At 35.6% G+C, this 19,084-nt stretch overlaps 1 protein-coding gene across 3 annotated transcripts; it reads left to right on the top strand.

Annotated features, from left to right (window-relative positions):
- The first annotated feature begins 1,733 nt into the window (after nt 1-1,733).
- Nucleotides 1,734-17,863, top strand: LOC107673078 (hepatocyte nuclear factor 4-alpha-like). Of its 3 annotated transcripts, none has more exons than XM_016466524.1 (10): nt 1,734-2,317; nt 13,074-13,248; nt 13,375-13,484; nt 14,170-14,276; nt 14,688-14,843; nt 15,358-15,445; nt 15,550-15,702; nt 15,799-16,035; nt 16,352-16,474; nt 16,839-17,863. In XM_016466524.1, the coding sequence occupies exons 1-10, from the start codon at nt 2,275-2,277 to the stop codon at nt 16,979-16,981; spliced, it is 1,335 nt and encodes a 444-aa protein (XP_016322010.1). In that variant the 5' UTR covers nt 1,734-2,274; the 3' UTR covers nt 16,982-17,863. The 3 variants fall into 3 exon arrangements, with proteins under 3 accessions (XP_016322010.1, XP_016322008.1, XP_016322009.1); XM_016466522.1 differs by lacking the exon at nt 1,734-2,317 and adding an exon at nt 11,419-11,683; XM_016466523.1 differs by lacking the exon at nt 1,734-2,317 and adding an exon at nt 11,421-11,683 and having other exon boundaries at nt 13,375-13,469.
- The last annotated feature ends 1,221 nt before the right edge of the window (nt 17,864-19,084 follow it).

Genomic DNA, 19,084 nt, shown 5'->3' with positions numbered 1-19,084 from the left:
ACAACTTTTTACTGGATAAAGCAGGAAATAGGACTAATTTTAAAATGAATTGTGTCGTGTGGATTACCTGCGGATTATTGTGATGCTTTTATCAACTGTTTGGACTCTCATTCTGACAGCACCCATTCACTGCAGAGAATCCGATGATGAGCAAGTGATGGAATACAAAATATCTGTTCTGATGAAGAAAAACTCATCCACATTTGAGATAAACTGAGGGTTAGTACATTTTCAGCGAATTTTCATTTTTGGGTGAACTATTCCTTTAATATTAAGCAAGATATAAAGTACGCAGTAAAAATGTAAATTTTCCATGCAACTGTAACTAGCTCTTCAACCTTTATTGCCTATTCATATAAATATGATGTTTTTTTTTTTTTTTTATTTGTAAAAATTCAAATCAAGGCTTATGTTACATTATAGCAGCATATGAGGAGTAACATGGAAGACTTGCTTGCCTGTTAGAACTTGCACAAATAGTTGACTTACAGGATTAAAAATTAAAACTAAAATTAAACACAAGAAGTGCTGTTGAACACTGGAACATTGTTTGCCCTGAAATGCTGAACTCCAGCTGTCAGCTCAGAGACTGTTCAAAGCCAGAACAAGCAGCCACCAAAGTCAACAAGCCACAATGGCACAAAGTGTTTGTAGAATTTCTATACTTTTAGCAACATTCCAAAGACTCTCTTCCGAGTCTGGAAGTATTTGTTCCTGATCAATAGTCACAGAAGTGTTTCTTTCTCCTGATCACAGAGCTCATCTCTGTTCAATATGCAGCAGAGTTTATAGAGCCTTTCAAACCTGGAATTAAGCAACCGAATCCACATTTAATATTCTGTACTTTAAAAGTGCTGCTTAACTCTTGACTTTTTATATTATATATTTTATTTATTTTATATGGATTTTTTATATTAGTGTAGTTGATAAATACGTTTGGGAAATTTCCATGTTCTATGCTATGCCATGCTATTCGCCACAATTATTAACAGCATTTTGCTAATTAATCTATAATAATTATGCATGCGCCTTTTAGCATTTTGCATATCAATAGAGAGACTAAACTAAAATTTAAAATGGAAATTAAAAAAATAATAATTTGTCACACTGCAGGACTATTTAAAATTAGGCCTTTTAAAAGATGAAAACAAATTGATATTTCCTTTTACATTCATATAAATCTTGATAAAAATAGATATGCATCAGCAACAAAGAATGCACATTGTTCACAACCAATGTACATGATATATACATCCTCTGTGCTATTTTATGCATCATGCAATGCATAAAAAAACGTAATCTTTCTTAGTTAACAGGATATACATGACTCAAAGATCGAAAATGTATAAATTGGAAATAGATTGGATGGTGGAAAGTGGGCGTTAAATATACTTCTGTTCAAACGTTTGACATCAGTAAAAAAATTAAAAAATTTTTTTTAAAGCAAGGACACCTTAAATAGATGAAAAGTGATAGTAAAGACATTTATAATGTTACAAAAAATCTACATCAAATAAATACTGAAACATTTACCATTAAGCATCACAACATTGATAATAAGAGATGTTCCTTGAGCAGCAAATCAGCATATTAGAATGATGTCTGAAGGATCACTGAAACAGACATCCGTTATTTTAAATTGTAACAATATTTCGCAATTTTACTCTCTTTACTGTACTCTGGGATGTAAATAAAAACATCCATGTTGAGCATTAAAGACTTCTTTCAAAAACATTTAAAAAATCTTCCCAACCCCATATTTTTGAATGGTATATACCAGATTGGCACCAGAACAATTCTGCTAAAACTCGGCTAAATTGGCTACTAGTTAGCACTCTCCAAAACTTCAGACAGCTAACTGTAAGTGATGTCTCCATACAATTCTCTCCTCAGCACCAGAAAACTGTTCAATTCAGAAGTATCTTCACTGACTAAACACTGGTGTCACACTCATCAAAATGACGAGTTAATGTTTCTCATCCAATTAAGGGAGAATCCAGGGGCCTCGGGAACAGGAAGTGCCAGATATGAATTATACGCTCTGTACACTTGACGCTATTAGGCCGTGCGCTCAAGCCCCCAATCAAATCTCATTGTGACAGGCATTAAGAGATTAGGTCGAGCTGCCGGTCAGCGTGTGTGAGAACGCTGGCTCCCTCACACACTCTCACACTCACAGAGACAAACTGAGGACTGAATGGATAGGTCATTGTGTGGAGGAGGCTGAGGAGCCGGGGGTCCCTGCCAGCTCTCAGGACCACAGACCAGTGCAGGATGTTTGAAGGACATGGCACGGGCCACTTCAACACCACACCAGGTACAGTGAGCGCAGATACACTGCCTCTTTTAGTACAGTTGAGGCTGAAGGTCCGGGAGGTAGATTATGAGAGTTTGTTTACATCCTAAATAGAGTGGCGTTCACCAAAAATCTGTGTGACTTCTATTTCGTTTGTTGACAAGATACAACATATAGGTAAAAAAAGACATGAAAAAGAGTTTACAAATAGTACAGGCACAATTTGGGCAGTAATGACACTTATTAGAACAATGATGATGAGACATACTGGAGCACAATGAAACATTTTAAAGCTAAAAGTTGTTGAATGTCTTCAAAACAGTCATATAGTGCAACATATTTGACTCAATTAGATCTAGAAATGTATGGTCAGGTCAGAGTGAGAAACCAAGTCTGGTTTGGGTTTACTTCTTTATGTCAGAATGGCATAGAATATTATGGAATGTTATGGAAATCTGACTATGCTTATTAAAATCACTCCAGACTTGAGATTTTTGGGGATTTCAATTGATAATTGGTGAAGTCCTTGTGGTTGTACTCAGGAAGGCCCAACACTAAGAACTTTGCAGATGTAATTGCAAGCTTTGTCCACATGAAGGAGCTGCGTAATAGTATACTTGACTGTGCACACTAAAAATGTTGGGACATTCTCACATGTGTTTCTTACAATATCTTTAGAAATCTTCAAATGTAATTTTATCTCCGTAGGAAAAACAATCCAAGGTTGATATCCAAATATATTATATAATCCAAAAGATTATATAAATGTGTCTATAAATATCAGGGTCACTATAGTTAACTAAAAACAAATCTAAAATTGAAACTATAAAAAAAAAATTTGTTAATTGAAATATAACAAATTATATATATATATATATATATATATATATATATATAAACAAAAACTACTGAAAATGGGCAAAACAACAAAATTACTAAAAGTTTAACTAAAAATTTAAATGAAAACAGAAAATATAAAAATTCTAAATAAATGGATTCAAAATAAAAACTATAATAGTATCTTAATGATATTAAAATAACACTAATCAAACTACTTGATTAGTGACCAAAGAATTTCACATTATAACATTTATTTGTTTTACATTTTGCAAAATTCTAAATTGTTCTATTTATTTACATTACACTTTAAATCAAATGTTCTCAGTTACTTGGAACCTACTCTATATGCCCATAATATCTGACTCCGGATGTAATCTAAAATATTAATAAACATGACACTTTTAATAGAATAATGACATAAGAAATGATCTGACAGTCTGATATCTGAGATTCTAAATGTGATGTATCATCACAGAAATGCCGACATCATCCAAGATTAATGAAAAACATGGGGGAAAAAAGGCTTCCAGATTCTTCTTGTGCCGAGTTTCCATTGTGTCGTTAAAGTGGTTAAACAATGATCACACTTGTAAAACACCATATTCATTATACAATTATGTACTTTGTTTTGTACTATCGTTATACTCAGACTGCAAGAAAATGACTTCAAAACAGCACAAATGAGTTAAAGTACACCAAGCCCCAGTACGTTAACTTATAACAAATTTAATAACCACTTAAGACTCTTTAGCTCCGATAAACTGGGGTAAAGTTAAACTTGTTTGGGTAAAATGTTCTCGAGAGCTGTACACTGTGATGAAAAGGTGATTGATTGATGATAACAAGTGAGTGATAACTGTCCACGCAGCATCACTCAGCCTGCAAATATGATTGGGTCAACAGCCAAAGCGATTCTCAGCAGAAAAACAGTTAATTATTGAAAGAGCCTTATCAGAAGATGTGATTGATTTACAAAGAGCATTGCTCTAAATGTTTATTGATGCAACCGTTTACTTGCATGATGTGCACAGAGCTACTTGAGCTTTTGTAATGTGATGAAAGTAACAAAGAAGCTTGATCATTTCAGTAGCGTAAGTTGTCAAATAGTATGTAATCCCATAAAGCTGGGATCACTCGATAAACAAGCAGGAAAGCCATCAGGACAAAATCCTATCAGTGGCTTTATCACGTTTCTGATGTAAAGCATGACATAGAAAGTGATAAGCAGAAAGTAACAGCAAAGGTTGGCTAAATGTGACCCTTTTTTGTCAAACATATTATTACCCAATGATTTTAAACTGGAATACTTTATGGAGGCTGTGCAATTTTAGGCCCTAGGGGTTTATGATTACCTAGACTACAAATACTGTGATGGGTGAGGACTATGGGAACTTCATAGATAACTGTCTCTGTTAATCGTTACGGAGGAGCATAAGAAAATTTTCTTACATTTTCTCTTAAGAAAATGGCTTTGAGTTATAAAGTATCTCTTTTAAAATCGAACACACTGCTAAAAAGACATTTACCTGACATAGTATCTAGGGTCACTATACAGTTAACTAAAACTGAAACTAAAACCATTAACAAACAAAAAAAAATATATATATATATATACAAACTGTATATAAACTGCTAAAAATGACAAAAACACTGCAAAATAAAATTGAAAATGAAATTGGAAATATTAATAATAATATTAATGATAAAATAATAAGTGTATCTTGATGCTAAAATAACACGGGCAGTATCAATTTTGTTTAAATGCACTGGAACTAAAATCAGAAAATTGACATTTAAATATGCAAACATTTAAATGAAGGAGAAAAAGGTTGTCATAAAAAAGAAAGTGAATTCAAGTTGTTTTGAAAATCTGTCCATTGTTTATAAGGCTTTAGGTCTTAACTGGCCATCATAAAGCCACTAGCAAACTCACGAATTGCATCTTGGCAGGATTCACAGGTTTTGCTGGTAAATTCTCTTCATTTGCACCTGAGTTATGTATTAAAAACTTAACAAGGCTTGAACATTTGTCAGAGCAACCGATCACATGACATGATTCTCAGCTTCTTGGTGCTGACAAGAGCTTGATTAGCAAATACTTTAAATTCTTAGTTTGATTATCATCAGCTAATTAAATATACAATTAAAATTGAATATGAACCATCAAAGAAAAAACAACAATGAAAATGTCCTAAATGCTAGGAATATTTAGCATCTGACCATCGATTTACACTCGACGGGCCTTTAAAAAAGCACCACAGCCTTATGAGACTAACAAAAAAAAAAAGTTTAGACAGAGGGGAGGGGCATTATCCACACTTATTAGCCCCTCCACACTTAGGATAAAGATACATTTCAGCAGTCTTACATTAGGTGTTATTAACACTGCAACAGTTTAAAACTACAAATAGATGTAAAAAAAAAAAAGAATTTCGAGTAAGCAAAAGTAAATATTTTGCCCCCAAAGGGCATGAGCCATGTGCGCTTGCAGCAGGTTACCAACCAATCTGTTGACAATCTGTTGTGTGTTCACTATGTCGCCATACTCACATATCTGTGCCATCTACCCCAGTCAATCTACAGTGGGTTTTCTACTGACCTCGAATGAGCTTTAGTAAGCATATTCCTGCCGTCTTCTCCCATTCTTATCAAATATTCAAAATCAAAAGAAAGCAACACACTGTGTTCACTATGTCGCCATACTCACATATCTGTGCCATCTACCCCAGTCAATCTACAGTGGGTTTTCTACTGACCTCGAATGAGCTTTAGTAAGCATATTCCTGCCGTCTTCTCCCATTCTTATCAAATATTCAAAATCAAAAGAAAGCAAAACACTCATATTCCCACGTAAAACACATTCCCAAGTACTCCAAGAGCATGTTATTCCTTGTAGGCCACCGGTTCCCACAACATGTGCATTTCACATCCACCTTTGTAGTGCTACTCGTTATTCCCATTTGGTCAGACAGGTGAAATGAAAAAGAGTCATTGGAGAGAAAGTACAAATAGGCAGTGGTTACAAATGGAGTTTGGTCAGTGGTCGGAGATCCTTATTGTGGAGATAGACAGGACTTTGTTCACAAACTGGAGTTTGAAGTTTCAAAGGGGAAAATAGGCAGAGGAGTTACATCAACCTTCTGACTTTTAGCCCCAGGCAGGCGGTATGGGTGACTGATTATAGGACATGACATCGCTGCCTCATATCACACAGAGAAGATGATCAGGGCAGGACATGTGCTATGTCATATTGTCTTCTGTGATGAGACTCAAAGTATGATTGCACCACGCTGCAGTGCGCATGTAAACGTCCGTCTTGCAACACTGATCAGATAATGGTGGAAAATGTTGACCGTTTGATGCAGGTTGCTTTGAATTTGTTGTACTGGTTCAATCTAAGGGTTCAGCCTCTGTGGCATCACTGAAAGAGTAAGAAACAGGTGCGGAAATGACAGGAGGAGAAATAAGTGGTGGGACTGTGCAAAAACATTACAAATATGAAAACCATGCAAAAGTATTACAGCTGTGTTGAGGACAAGGACAGTGTTAATCATTCATTGCATATCAGTTGGCGCATAAGAGATTTTTTTTAAATCAACGAAGATTAATACTATAAAATTAGAATCAATAATTAAAAATAAATTAAATTGAATTGCACAACAGGGAAAGTGTAAGTAACTGTTTTTATAAGAAAACATCTTCAATGCAGTCTGTCAATTAATATGCGGTCAAAATAAAATAAAATAAAATAATAAACCATTTAAAAGCATTATGGGTGTGACTGAACGTTATTAATTAAAAACAATGACAGTGTTTGATAATTCATTGCCTTAGACATTAGTTGGTACAAAACAGAATTTTCAAATCAATATGATTCATTTAAAAAATTATTATTGTTAATTAAATATAAATTAAATTTAATTGTATAAGAGGGAAAGTGTATAACTTGAATCAAGCAAGTTTTACAAGAACAAATCTTTCCGTTACACTCTCAATTAATACGCGGTCATAAAAGCAAAAATAAAATAAAATAATAAAATAAAATAATACATTCAAAAGCATTATGGGTGTGATTGAACGTTATTAATTAAAAACAATAATGACAATGTTTGATAATTCATTGCCTTAGACATTAGTTGGTGGAAAACAGATTTTTTAAATCAATATGATGAAAAAAATATTATTAATTAAACATCAATTAAATGTAATTGTATAAGAGGGAAAGTGTATAACTTTAATAAAGTAACTGTATTACAAGAACAAACCTTCCCTTCAGACTGTCAATTAATGTGTGGTCATAAAAGCAAAAAATAAATAAATAAAATAATACTATGTCAACAAAATAAATAATGCCAACAAAGTGTTTTACATTACTATAAAGTTTAAAATCAATTAAATAGATTTATCCATAAATATTTCACTCAAAAATCAAAATGTCCTGTTTTCAAATCAAATAATTAATTTACACCTATGGCCTGCCGTGTTAATAAAAGTACATGAGTGACACAAATACCAGTTAATGAATACATAGCTAAACCAACTGTTTTCTTACTCCACATCAGCACATCCTGCAGATGTGTATCTGTTAAATAGGTTTGTACACCAAGAGGCTTTTGCCCATGTGAGGTAATGATCTAATGTAGTTATCTACGCCTGCCTGCTCTGATCGTTGAGGCTCATGTGAGAAAGGGCCATAACTTTACAGATTATACTTTATAGAGGTCATTCCTCAGAAACATGGAGATGTGTGCTGCGATAAGGAATTTAATGGTGACTCAGATAAGATTTGTCCATTGAGTCATTCCTGTACACTGATTGTCATTACTCAGGTTAATTACTGGAGAAGTGAAGTCATCTTGTACAGAAATAAGGAAGACTAAGTGTTCCTGATCTACAGTATAGGCTAAAAAGTCGGCAACTTCTTCTAGATTTATTTTGAGATGTACGAGTCAAACATCATCCCGGTCAAAGCTTTAGGCAAGACACAACCATACAGACACTTCTTCTTGTGAATATAATTCACTTTTTATATCTCTATGAATATGCAAGTGTCTAATGTATTCAGAACCAGCTATCTTGTAAGTTTAGGTGTTTTCCAGCCGGTTTAAAACCAGCTCAGCACTTTTAGTCCACAGAGATGGTCAGGTGGGATCTGCCATTTACAGACAGTAAACAATGTCTGGGGTGTTTTAGCAAGCTCAACATAAAATACATAATCCCACATTCTCATTAAATTTCATGCGGTGGAGTAATTTAATTTAAACATAAAACAAACACGAAACACTACTGTGACACACCTATTACAGCAATGAAGTATCTCAAACAAATTTGATTTAAACAGCAAGAATCTAGGTTGTTCATCTGACAGTATAGCTACAGTAGCTCTATATTCTCTATATAGGCAGGTGGATTTTACAGGCTCCAGGGCAGGTCTGAACTGAGGAACGATGACCCATGGTTTGTTCTGTTGCTTTCTACTCTTCAAATATACATACTTGCCTCTGTTTGCACTGGCCCTGATACTTATGTACTTGAAGTTGGTACTTGCGTAATTGTTACATCAAATCTTCCTGTTTGAGTAACAAATAGATTTATCCACTCCCAAAAGAGTTGGGGAAAATATAGATTGTTCTACAGATTTGGCATTACAATATGTACAGAGATGATCATCTCAGTTTTTCTAATCTCAAAACTAGAAGTTTTTACAGACGAGACTGTTTTGTCAGAATCTTAAAAATAAAAAAAAACTCTTAAAAAAATAAAAGGTTCCAAAAGGGGGTTTCACAGCAATACCATTTTGGATTCCTCGAATATTTTTTTTCTTAGTGTGAAGAACATTTTAATAATCTAATCAACCTTTTTGCAATGGGAAGGTTCCATGAATGTTAATGGTTTTTTTCATGGAACAATAGATGCCAATAAAGACCCTTTATTTTTAAGAGTATAGTTTGAATGCCAAGTCTTGAATGCCAATATGTGGAGATAATAACAGATGCCACCAAAGCTTAAAAATTTTAGAAATTTTAATGGGAAAGGAATAAAATAATATGTAATATAACAGAGTAATGTAAAAGAATAAAAACCTTACTGTATACGTTGCTTTAACAGGACAATTCTACTGTAAAACGCTCAAAAAAAGAAGTAAAAAGTATGAATTGTCATACAATTTACAGTAAGTGTTACAGTAAAATAAATAAATGAATGAAATGTATTTATTGACTACTAATTTAACTACTAACTACCCATTTTTACTACGCGTACAGAGCTGTTCAAAAGTTTGGGATCAGTAAGATTTTTTGAAGAAGTTTCTTATGCTCATCAAGGATGCATTTATTTGATCAAAAACACAGAAAAAAAATGTAATTTTATGAAATAAAAGTGTTCTATTTTAATACACTTTAAAATATAATTTATTCCTGTGAAGCAAAGCTGAATTTTCAGCACCGTTGCTCCAGTCTTCAGTGTCACGTGATCCTTTAGAAATCATTCTAATAAGCTGATTTATAATCAGTGCTGGAAACAGTTGTGCTGCTTATTTTTGGGACTTGTGATACTTTTTCAGGATTCTTTGGTAAATAAAAAGTTAAAAAGAACAGTGTTTATTTAAAGGGGTCCTATTATGCTTTTTCACTTTTTCAACTTTAGTTAGTCTGTAATGTTGCTGTTTGAGCATAAAAAAAGATCTGCAAAGTTACAAAGCTCAAAGTCCACTTCAAAAGGAGATATTTTATTTAACAGAAATCACTTTTCAAAAACTACAACGAATGACTCGTTTGGACTACAACGCATATTTTCCTGGATTTGTGATATCACAAATATCGACGAATGGGACGAGACCTGGTTGAGCTGCACTAGAGAAGGCAACGAGTGTTATCACTATGTCAGAGACACGCTAGCTTTCCCAAGGCAGACGAACTTAGAGTGATTACAATCACCTGGGTTTAAATCACGCTGAAATTGATTTGATATTGACGCAATATTTACACTGGAGCTCGCAGGCGGCTATGGTAAGGGGCATGACATTTCCCGGCCAGGCGCCGAGTGCTGCCAATCACAACACACACTGGCCCAGCTAACCAATCACAGCACATTTCGTATTTCAGAAGGCGGGCCTTCATTTGATACAGGAACTATTCGAGCCGTTCATGCCAGACTGGGGAAAGAGGTGTTGTAATAATGTAAAATATGTGAAAAATAATGTTTTTCGAACAACCTAGTATGAGAGCCTGTTGTAGTACACCCCCAAACAAAATCAAGACTTGTAAAAGAGCATAATAGGAGCCCTTTAAAATAAAAATTTTGTGTTACAATATACACTACTATCCAAAAGTTTGGGGTCACCAAATTTTTTTAAAGAAATTAACACTTTTATTCCACAACGATGAGTTAAATGGATAAAAAGTGATAGTAAAGACATTTATTGTTATAAAAGATTTGAAATTACATTTTAAAGTATATTAATATAGGAAAGCAATATTAGAAATTGCAATAATATTTCACAGTATCACAGTTTTTTCTGTATTTTTGATCAAATAAATACAGCCTTGATGAGCATAAGAGACTTCTTTAAAAAACATAAAAAATATTTCTGATCCCAAACTTTTGAACACCAGTGTATATTACCATCATATTGACATATGAGATTAAAATGTCCAGAAACATTACTTTTTACAGTGAATTTCTGGCAACACAGCTGTCTGTGTGTTATCACAAATTCATCTAGATATTTTACTGCCTACCAAATGCTAGTTTAGCACAGGTTTGATGAGAAGAAAACAATCTCTTCTGTACAACAGGAATGGAGTTGTGTATCACGTGCACATGCAGAATGTTCAACAGAACAATGAGCTCTATTACATAAAGGCCACAAATTTTACTCTGTGTGAGTTATTGCTGTTGTTTATTGTGCTAGAATTAACAGAGATTTAGCAAACACGTAATTTGCACGTTGAAATGCGGACCACTTACTTTCAATCTTATACATTAGAGTCAAATACGAGTGACTTTTTCCATAGTGTCTAATATGTGTCAAGACCCAGACAGTCATCTTTCTTGACCCCTAAAGCCCTTGTTGGGGAACTGAGATAGAAAGCATAGTGTTGAGACTGGCTATATTTTTCTAGTAGTCAATTTAGGGCATTGAGACAAAAAATAAGACAGTAAAACCCCCTGTTTGTCTCCGTCTCTGAAAAAACAACTCTGATTTAGCACTTTAATCATTAACATAAGAGCCATCCCACTTCAGAATGGGGCCGTGCCCTGGGAGGAGGCCTGAACTGTCAATCACAGCAAACCTCATCTTTGCCCTTGAGGACATGGCCCCTGTCACTCAGAGGTGTCTACCCCTCCGAGAGGAGGGGCTTGGCCTATGAGGGGGTGTCCAAATGCTGTGGAGAGGACAAGTCTTTCCCCCCAGCATCAGGTAGCTGAGAATGCGTCTGTCCAAACCACTAGTAGACATGGAGATGGCAGATTATAGCGAGGCCTTGGACCCAGCCTACACCACCCTGGAGTTTGAGAACATGCAAGTGCTTGCGATGAGCACAGGTGAGTCATCCGCTCAGACCCGCGGTGAACTTTGAGACCTTTAGTGACTTATATAGGCTAGTATATAGTATATGGTCAAGTGTGGGAGGCAGATGTTTAACAGGGTTATAGTTAAGTGCCAATTGGCAAGTTCGTAACCTTTTGCACAGAACACCCAATACTGATTGTAAAAGCCAATACAAAATGAATTTTTCAGAAGATAAGAAGCACAGCATGCTCTGTCCTGCAGACAGGGTACTCTACAAGGAGAAGAGGTTCATTCGCCTCCTCTTGCTTGTTCTCATACAGTCGGCTTGGGATAAAATGACTTGTTTGGATAGTATTTCAAGAGAAGTTTGACACCAAGATGAATGATTACTGAGCAAAGAGGGTGTCATGTAAATGTTTCGCAGCTAAGTCTCCCATGTCTAGGTTTTGTGAAACAAATTGATATCCAACCAGTATCGACCTGACAAAGTAATCTAATATGTATGGTAGTTATATTTAGGTAAAGCAGTAAGAGTCCAATTTATAAAATGTTTACATTTGAGTTAGATTGACATTTGAAAATAAAATGTAATTTTATTAAAAAAAAATTTTGACTGACTCAAATATTGAAGTTACATTGTCATTAATTGTAGAGGGTGTTTATTCAACAGTATATTTAAATTATTTATAATATAATTTTATAAAATTATAACTTTTTTGTAATTATGAAATATTATAGCAAATATTTTACATTTTAACATTTTTAAATCACATATATTTAAGCACAACAGTTTAGGGGAAATCACAAATTATTCTACATTTAGATGATCACCAAATAATCACTTACACTGATTAACCATTTAACAATGTTTTGCCTTTGATCATTGCTTGGGTTTGAATGTAATTATATTTGATTACCTCTAACATAATAAAAGACATTTAACAACTCACACATCTTAGTGTGAAATTATTATTATATATTATAATGTACAGGTTTAGCACTAATCACTTCTGGACTACTTAGCAAACAGCCCTTTCCAGCTCATGTTCATGATGATGATTCACTGCCAATTGATTTAGCTATAAAAATTTATTTTTGAGAGTATTTTTCACCCCATGACCTTTCCCCTATTTACTTTAACTCTGATTGGTCTGGAATCAGGAGTCTGACTGGTTCCATCTGCAACCAAGATATTTAAGTCTCATTCAGAAAAAGAAGTGTTTCACAGCATTACATAAACTTAATGGGTTTTCAAGCCAAAAAAAATAGTGTGAGAAAGAAGGGCTGCTTAAAATCGACTCTGGGATTTTAAGCAGCTCTTCTTTCTCACACTATTTTTTTGGCTTGAAATGAATAGTTAAAAACAGAAAAGAGAATTTAAATCACTTGTGACACTAAATTCAAGATCCTCCATGATTTCAGACTCCTCGCCAGCTGAGAGTGCCAACATGAATGTTGCCAACCATTTAGGGGCCGGCACCCTATGTGCCATCTGTGGGGACCGGGCCACAGGAAAGCACTACGGAGCCTCCAGCTGTGACGGATGCAAGGGGTTCTTCAGACGCAGCGTACGCAAAAACCACATGTATTCCTGCAGGTCAGAAACCTAACTTTTGGCTACATTTTGCAAACATAATGCCATAATTCTGCATAAAAGACCATGTTTCCATCCAATTTATCCAATGTCAAAGTAAATCTCTGACTTCTTTATGCTTCCATACAGATTTAACAGACAGTGCATAGTGGACAAAGACAAGAGAAATCAGTGCCGGTACTGCAGACTAAAGAAATGTTTTCGAGCTGGGATGAAGAAGGAAGGTATTTGTTCATGCTGTAAGATTTTATTCATATAATGCTGTTAAAGAACTAAAAAACAGATTAAATCCCCCTGCCCTGTTTGGGAGGTTAGGGGATGAGGTGGCGCAAATGGGAGATGTTGCAACAGCAGGGAAAGAGTTAGCGACAGACATTTTGTTAATGTTCACTCAACAATGCACTGAGGTCTATGTCTGGTTTATGTTGAACAAACAGTTTAGAGCCATCATAACTGCACACTGATAAAAAAGCGCAACCTTGAGGACTCCCCCCTCTCACAAAGTCGGCTAATATGCCTCATCCCTGCTATCTCAATTGGTTGTCAGAACTGGGTGGCATTCACTGCTACTGATAATGAAAGAGTATGTTTCAGTGGTTTACTCAGAGCTGTTTTTTTCTGTATTGGTCAAAATACACCTTCTATGTGTATTTGTAATAAATTTAACGTTAATTTGCTGATTAAAAGTGTTCCTCTCATTCTCAGCTGTGCAGAATGACCCCCCCCCCCCCACAGAGTCAGCAAATATCCCTCATCTCTCCAATCTCAACTGGTCGTAGGAACTGGTTCACTACTACTGATAATGAAAGAGTATATTTCAGTGGTTTAACCAGAGCTGTTTTTTGTTTAAAATAAACCTTCTATGTGTATTTGTATTAAATTGAATGTTAATTTGCTGATTAAAAGTGTTTTTCTCATTCTCAGCTGTGCAGAATGAAAGAGACAGGATTAGCACCAGAAGATCCAGCTATGAAGACAGCAGCTTACCCTCCATAAATGCACTCATTCAGGCTGATGTCCTTTCTAGACAGGTACACAGTGTGATTCAAATCTAGGTTCAAATCACAAGGTGAATTGTGTAAAATATGTTCTCTTAACCCAGTTTAACATGAAGAGACTACAAGTAATACATCTGTAGGTTGATTCCTCTGAAAAAGTGTAAACACTGTGGCACAGCTATCAAAACATTGCCCTGTTTGTTTGAGCATCCCAATTAGAACCGCATAGCAACACATGCTCAACCAATGGCATGGGTTTGGGGCATGACTACCTGACCAATGGTAAACCGGGAGATTGTTTTGGAAACCCGTTCGGAAACAGTCAATATTTCTGCAGTTTCACTGGGTGTAGCTAGAGGCACAGAAATGACAAAATTCACCTTTAAAATATATTATATCATTTACATTTATAAATGTAAAATTCTCCCATATGCTACTACGCAGATCTCATCACCTGGTCCTATCTTGAATGGCGACATCAGAACAAAGAAGGTAGCCACTATAACTGATGTGTGCGAGTCTATGAAACAGCAGCTGCTGGTGCTGGTTGAATGGGCTAAATACATTCCAGCATTCTGTGACCTTCCCCTGGATGATCAGGTAAGATCCCTCTTATTAAGAGGTAAGAACGTCTTATTTAGCTGAAAATGCATTCATATCTATGAAATATATATATATATATTAGGAGTACTCCTAATATATATATTTCATAGATATTAATGCCAGCTGGCTCATATTTTTTATATCAGTCGGAAAAAAAGTTCAGAGATCTTTCATTTGGGTGGTTAATGTATTTAGATGGTTCAGGTTAGAATATGATGAGCTGGTTTGAAAGTTACATCTCTTCTTGAGACATTCAGAATCATTAACATGCTGAGCACTGAGGCATGATAACTGATCAGTGTTTTAGCTGTGGGTGAGAGCGCCTCAAACCGCATCTTCTCACACAAACATACACGTGAAAACACACATGCGCATACCGGCATGACGACCAACCTAATTTTGCCTCTAAAAATACTTCAAAAATATCTACATTTAATCTTAAGTTAAAAAATGAGATGATATGGTTATAAAAAGGGCTCTAACCAATCAAACGCTTGTTCATTTGTCTCAGGTGGCTTTACTGCGAGCTCATGCTGGAGAACATCTCCTGCTAGGAGCTGCCAAACGCTCCATGCTGTATAAGGACATTTTACTATTAGGTACGTTTTTAAGCAAGACACATTGGAAATGTGGATATGACAGTCTTCTGGACTCGAGCTATTTTACTAATGTTTTACCTCACAATTTTCCATGATTCTCGCAGGTAATGATCATATAATTCCACGAAATTGCCCCGAATTGGAGGTGAGCCGTGTGGCTGTAAGGATCCTTGACGAGTTAGTCCTTCCCTTCCAGGATCTCCAGATTGATGACAATGAATATGCCTGTTTGAAGGCCATTGTATTTTTCGATCCAGGTAGATAAATTTTCCTAAAAAAGAGACAAAACAGAGCAGAATATCAAGTGAGTTTTCAAACTGATCTAATGTGATGATCTTTCACTACTCACGTAGATGCCAAAGGTTTAAGCGACCCAAGCAAGATCAAACGCATGCGATACCAAGTTCAAGTTAGTTTGGAGGACTACATAAATGACCGGCAGTACGATTCACGAGGACGGTTCGGCGAGCTACTACTTCTGTTGCCAACGCTACAGAGTATCACCTGGCAAATGATCGAGCAAATCCAATTTGTTAAATTGTTTGGAATGGTGAAGATAGACAACCTGCTACAAGAGATGCTTCTAGGAGGTAACTGATTTCTGTTAATGAAAGGAAATTTTTGTAGAAAAGTGCAAGTCATGGTTATCAGACAATTGTGGCACAGCGCTGTATATAAATGACCCTTAACTTTGGATAGCAGTCAAAGCTGCAATATCTGAGATGCATGATAAACATCTGGGAACAACAGGAATAACTTGTTATAAAAGATAAAAAAGGCAGCCTATAACTACCGGTTTCTTAATAATCTGCTCTACATATAGACTGAAAAAACAAGTTCCTACTTGATTCAGATTTGTAAATGATCTTCCCAATCAGAGATTTAATGACTCTCTTTTTCTGTCAGGTTCTGCTAATGAAGCTCCTCATGCCCATCATTCTCTACACCCACATCTGGTCCAGGAGCACCTCAGTAACAATGTCATAGTCACCACAAACATGGCTACTCCAATTCACAATGGCCAAATGTGTAAGTAACTCTATCTTCTTGAACCAAGTGAAAGAACATTTGTTATGAAGGAAGACCTAACAGAAAATATAGGTCCTTAACATGTGAAAACCAGCTAGTCAGGGACAAACAGGCTTGTTGGAGTAATCCTTGCCAAAATCGTAGAAACTAATCAGGCTTATTTTGTCAAAGACGGCTACTGTAATGCTTTTCTACCCTAATGCATTCAGAAATTTCATAAGCGTGCTTATTTTGTGTCAACCAATGATTTCTTTCTTTTGCATGTAATCATGCTATGCAAATTATGTTTATTTAAGGTTTCATAATACCCCTATGTGGACCCTTGATTTAATGTATCCTCTTGCTTTTTTTTTTTTCCAAACAGCCACTCCGGAAACTCCAATCCCATCTCCCCCGACAGCCACAGGTTCTGATCATTACAAAATGGCACCGGGGGTTATAGCCACAGTGCCAAAGCAACCAAGCTCCATCCCTCAACCAACCATCACAAAACAAGAGGCCATCTGAGTGCACAGAGAAATACAGATCAAGTTTTTTAACTTGTTACTATGAATAGGCTGCGCTGAGTGTGACAATTCATTCTCATAGGCATCTGGACACAGTAACACTGACATTTATATTAACTAGCTGTTAAATTTAAGGTTTTTAGAAAAGACAGTGAAATTGTTCAGAATTTCCTATTTTAAGAACTTTAGACCAAAATAGTTGAGTTTAAAGGTGTGCAACAATCACACTTTAAATCTATGTTCATCCCATCTCATTTGTTTGCTGTATGCATGTTTTAGAATGAAATAGTGGTGCATATTTATACTACCCAAGGAGTCACAACAGAATTTAAAAAGTCAGAAAGGACCATATTATACAAAGGCTATGCAAGTTTTATTCTCCTTTCAAGGAGAGTTTGAGTTCCATAAATGTTACAGCAGGCCTGAATGTGATCAGATGTTTGTTTTGTTGTACAGTATTTTAACAGCTTGCTTCTTGCTCTTATAGTACTTTTACGGTAGCATACTAGAATACATAACATTTTGTGCCTTGGAAATATTGTTATTTACCAAAATGCTGGTAATTATTTTATGTATGCTAAGAGTATGTGCATTTCATATTTTTCTGTTTGTGCCATACTTCAATTGTAAATATAATGATTTCCTTTTGTTCATAAAAGGATTTAGTCTCTTCTAATTCATGATTTTAGGATTTAAAAAAAAAAAAAAGTCTCCTGTTCAACCCCTTAACTGTAACTAGTGATGTGTATGTATGCATACAGTAAGAGAATGTCACACTCATTTATAGTTTTACATGTTGGTCATTTACTGCCAATTTACAATGACTGCCTTCAGGGAGAAGGGTAATTTCAAACTTGCAATGTGAACTGATATTAAATGTCAAGGCTATATTTTTACATAAAAGCGTGCTGTTGTTTCTTTCCATTCATATCTCTATAATTATCTTTTTGAATCTTATCTTGAGGTCACACAAGCTGCTATATAATAAGGTTATACACGCTATAACGTATTTCTATATAATAAAGTTTTTAAACAGCATCCACCATAATTTCAGTGGGTGGTCTGAACTAACATCTCAAATAATCCTTTTTATTTTTTATATACCCTCCTAGAAAATCCAACTTAAACTAGTCTAAAATGGTTTGTTGGTCTGGACTAGTACAGGTTTCAGAGAAATATCAGGTCAGGCTAGAAGACCAGATAAAATCCAGCAAAGTAAGACTGGTTTAAGATTTTTTATTTTTTTATTTTTCAGCAGGCACTTAAACTGTGATCATGCATACGCCATTTCCTTCCAAATTTAAAGCCTTACTCGATGGCAAAAGTTTTTCAGAGGAACTTTTCAGGCTCATAATCATCTCCAGCTGTAAAACCTGCTTCAAAACAAGATGATAAAAGTAAGTGTACGTGGCAGAGAATGGTCAAGGATTTTTAGTGCTGGGGGTGTGTGCTTCTCAACACTGATAACAGACAATAAAACAATTCATAAAGCAGGCGCCTTTACTGATAGTTTCTCTTAAGAAATCTTTGTCAGGAATGATATAACCAGATGTGCCAATTATTGAATGAACCTCACGTTAATCACATCTATAATTCAATAAACCTAGTGTCAAGTAGCTTTCAAGATATAGCCTAGTTCAGTGGTTCTCAAACCTCTCCATTAAGTACCCCCAGCACTGCACATTTTGTGTCTCCCTATATCTGACACACCCACTTCAGGTCTTGCAGTCTCCACTAATGAGCTGATGAGGTGTGATAGATGAGGGAGACATACAAAATGTGCAGGGCTGGGGGTACTCCAGCACAGGTTTGAGAACCACTGGCTTAGTTCAACATTGTTTATTTCATAACTGTTTCGAACAACTACGGTACTTCGATGGGACAGAATGTAACAAGGTGTGGCCTATTAACAGCATATGAAAAGTAAAAGTCGATTTTTATAACCAAAACCAACGCCACTTTTGCTTAAAGCAAAAATCCCCCCTTACCTGTACCGCGTCTGTAAACAGGTTACCCCGAACCCCGAGCAGTTGTGTCTGCTGCAATTGGCCAAAAACACATAGTCCTGCCCCCAAACCCACGCCATTGGTTGAGCCAATGTTGC

Source organism: Sinocyclocheilus anshuiensis, unplaced genomic scaffold (assembly GCF_001515605.1).
Source record: "Sinocyclocheilus anshuiensis isolate Anshui unplaced genomic scaffold, SAMN03320099.WGS_v1.1 scaffold364, whole genome shotgun sequence".
Classification (NCBI taxonomy): Eukaryota; Metazoa; Chordata; class Actinopteri; order Cypriniformes; family Cyprinidae; genus Sinocyclocheilus; species Sinocyclocheilus anshuiensis.
Note: the sequence above shows the minus strand (reverse complement) of the source record. Positions and strands in the feature narration are given on the sequence as shown.

Coding starts and splice junctions, on each gene's coding strand:
- LOC107673078 (XM_016466522.1), top strand. CDS start 11,569: ATGCGTCTGTCCAAACCACTAGTAGACATGGAGATGGCAGATTATAGC. Junction 13,249..13,374: donor AACCACATGTATTCCTGCAG/GTCAGAAACCTA, acceptor GCTTCCATACAG/ATTTAACAGACAGTGCATAG. Junction 14,277..14,687: donor CTGATGTCCTTTCTAGACAG/GTACACAGTGTG, acceptor GCTACTACGCAG/ATCTCATCACCTGGTCCTAT.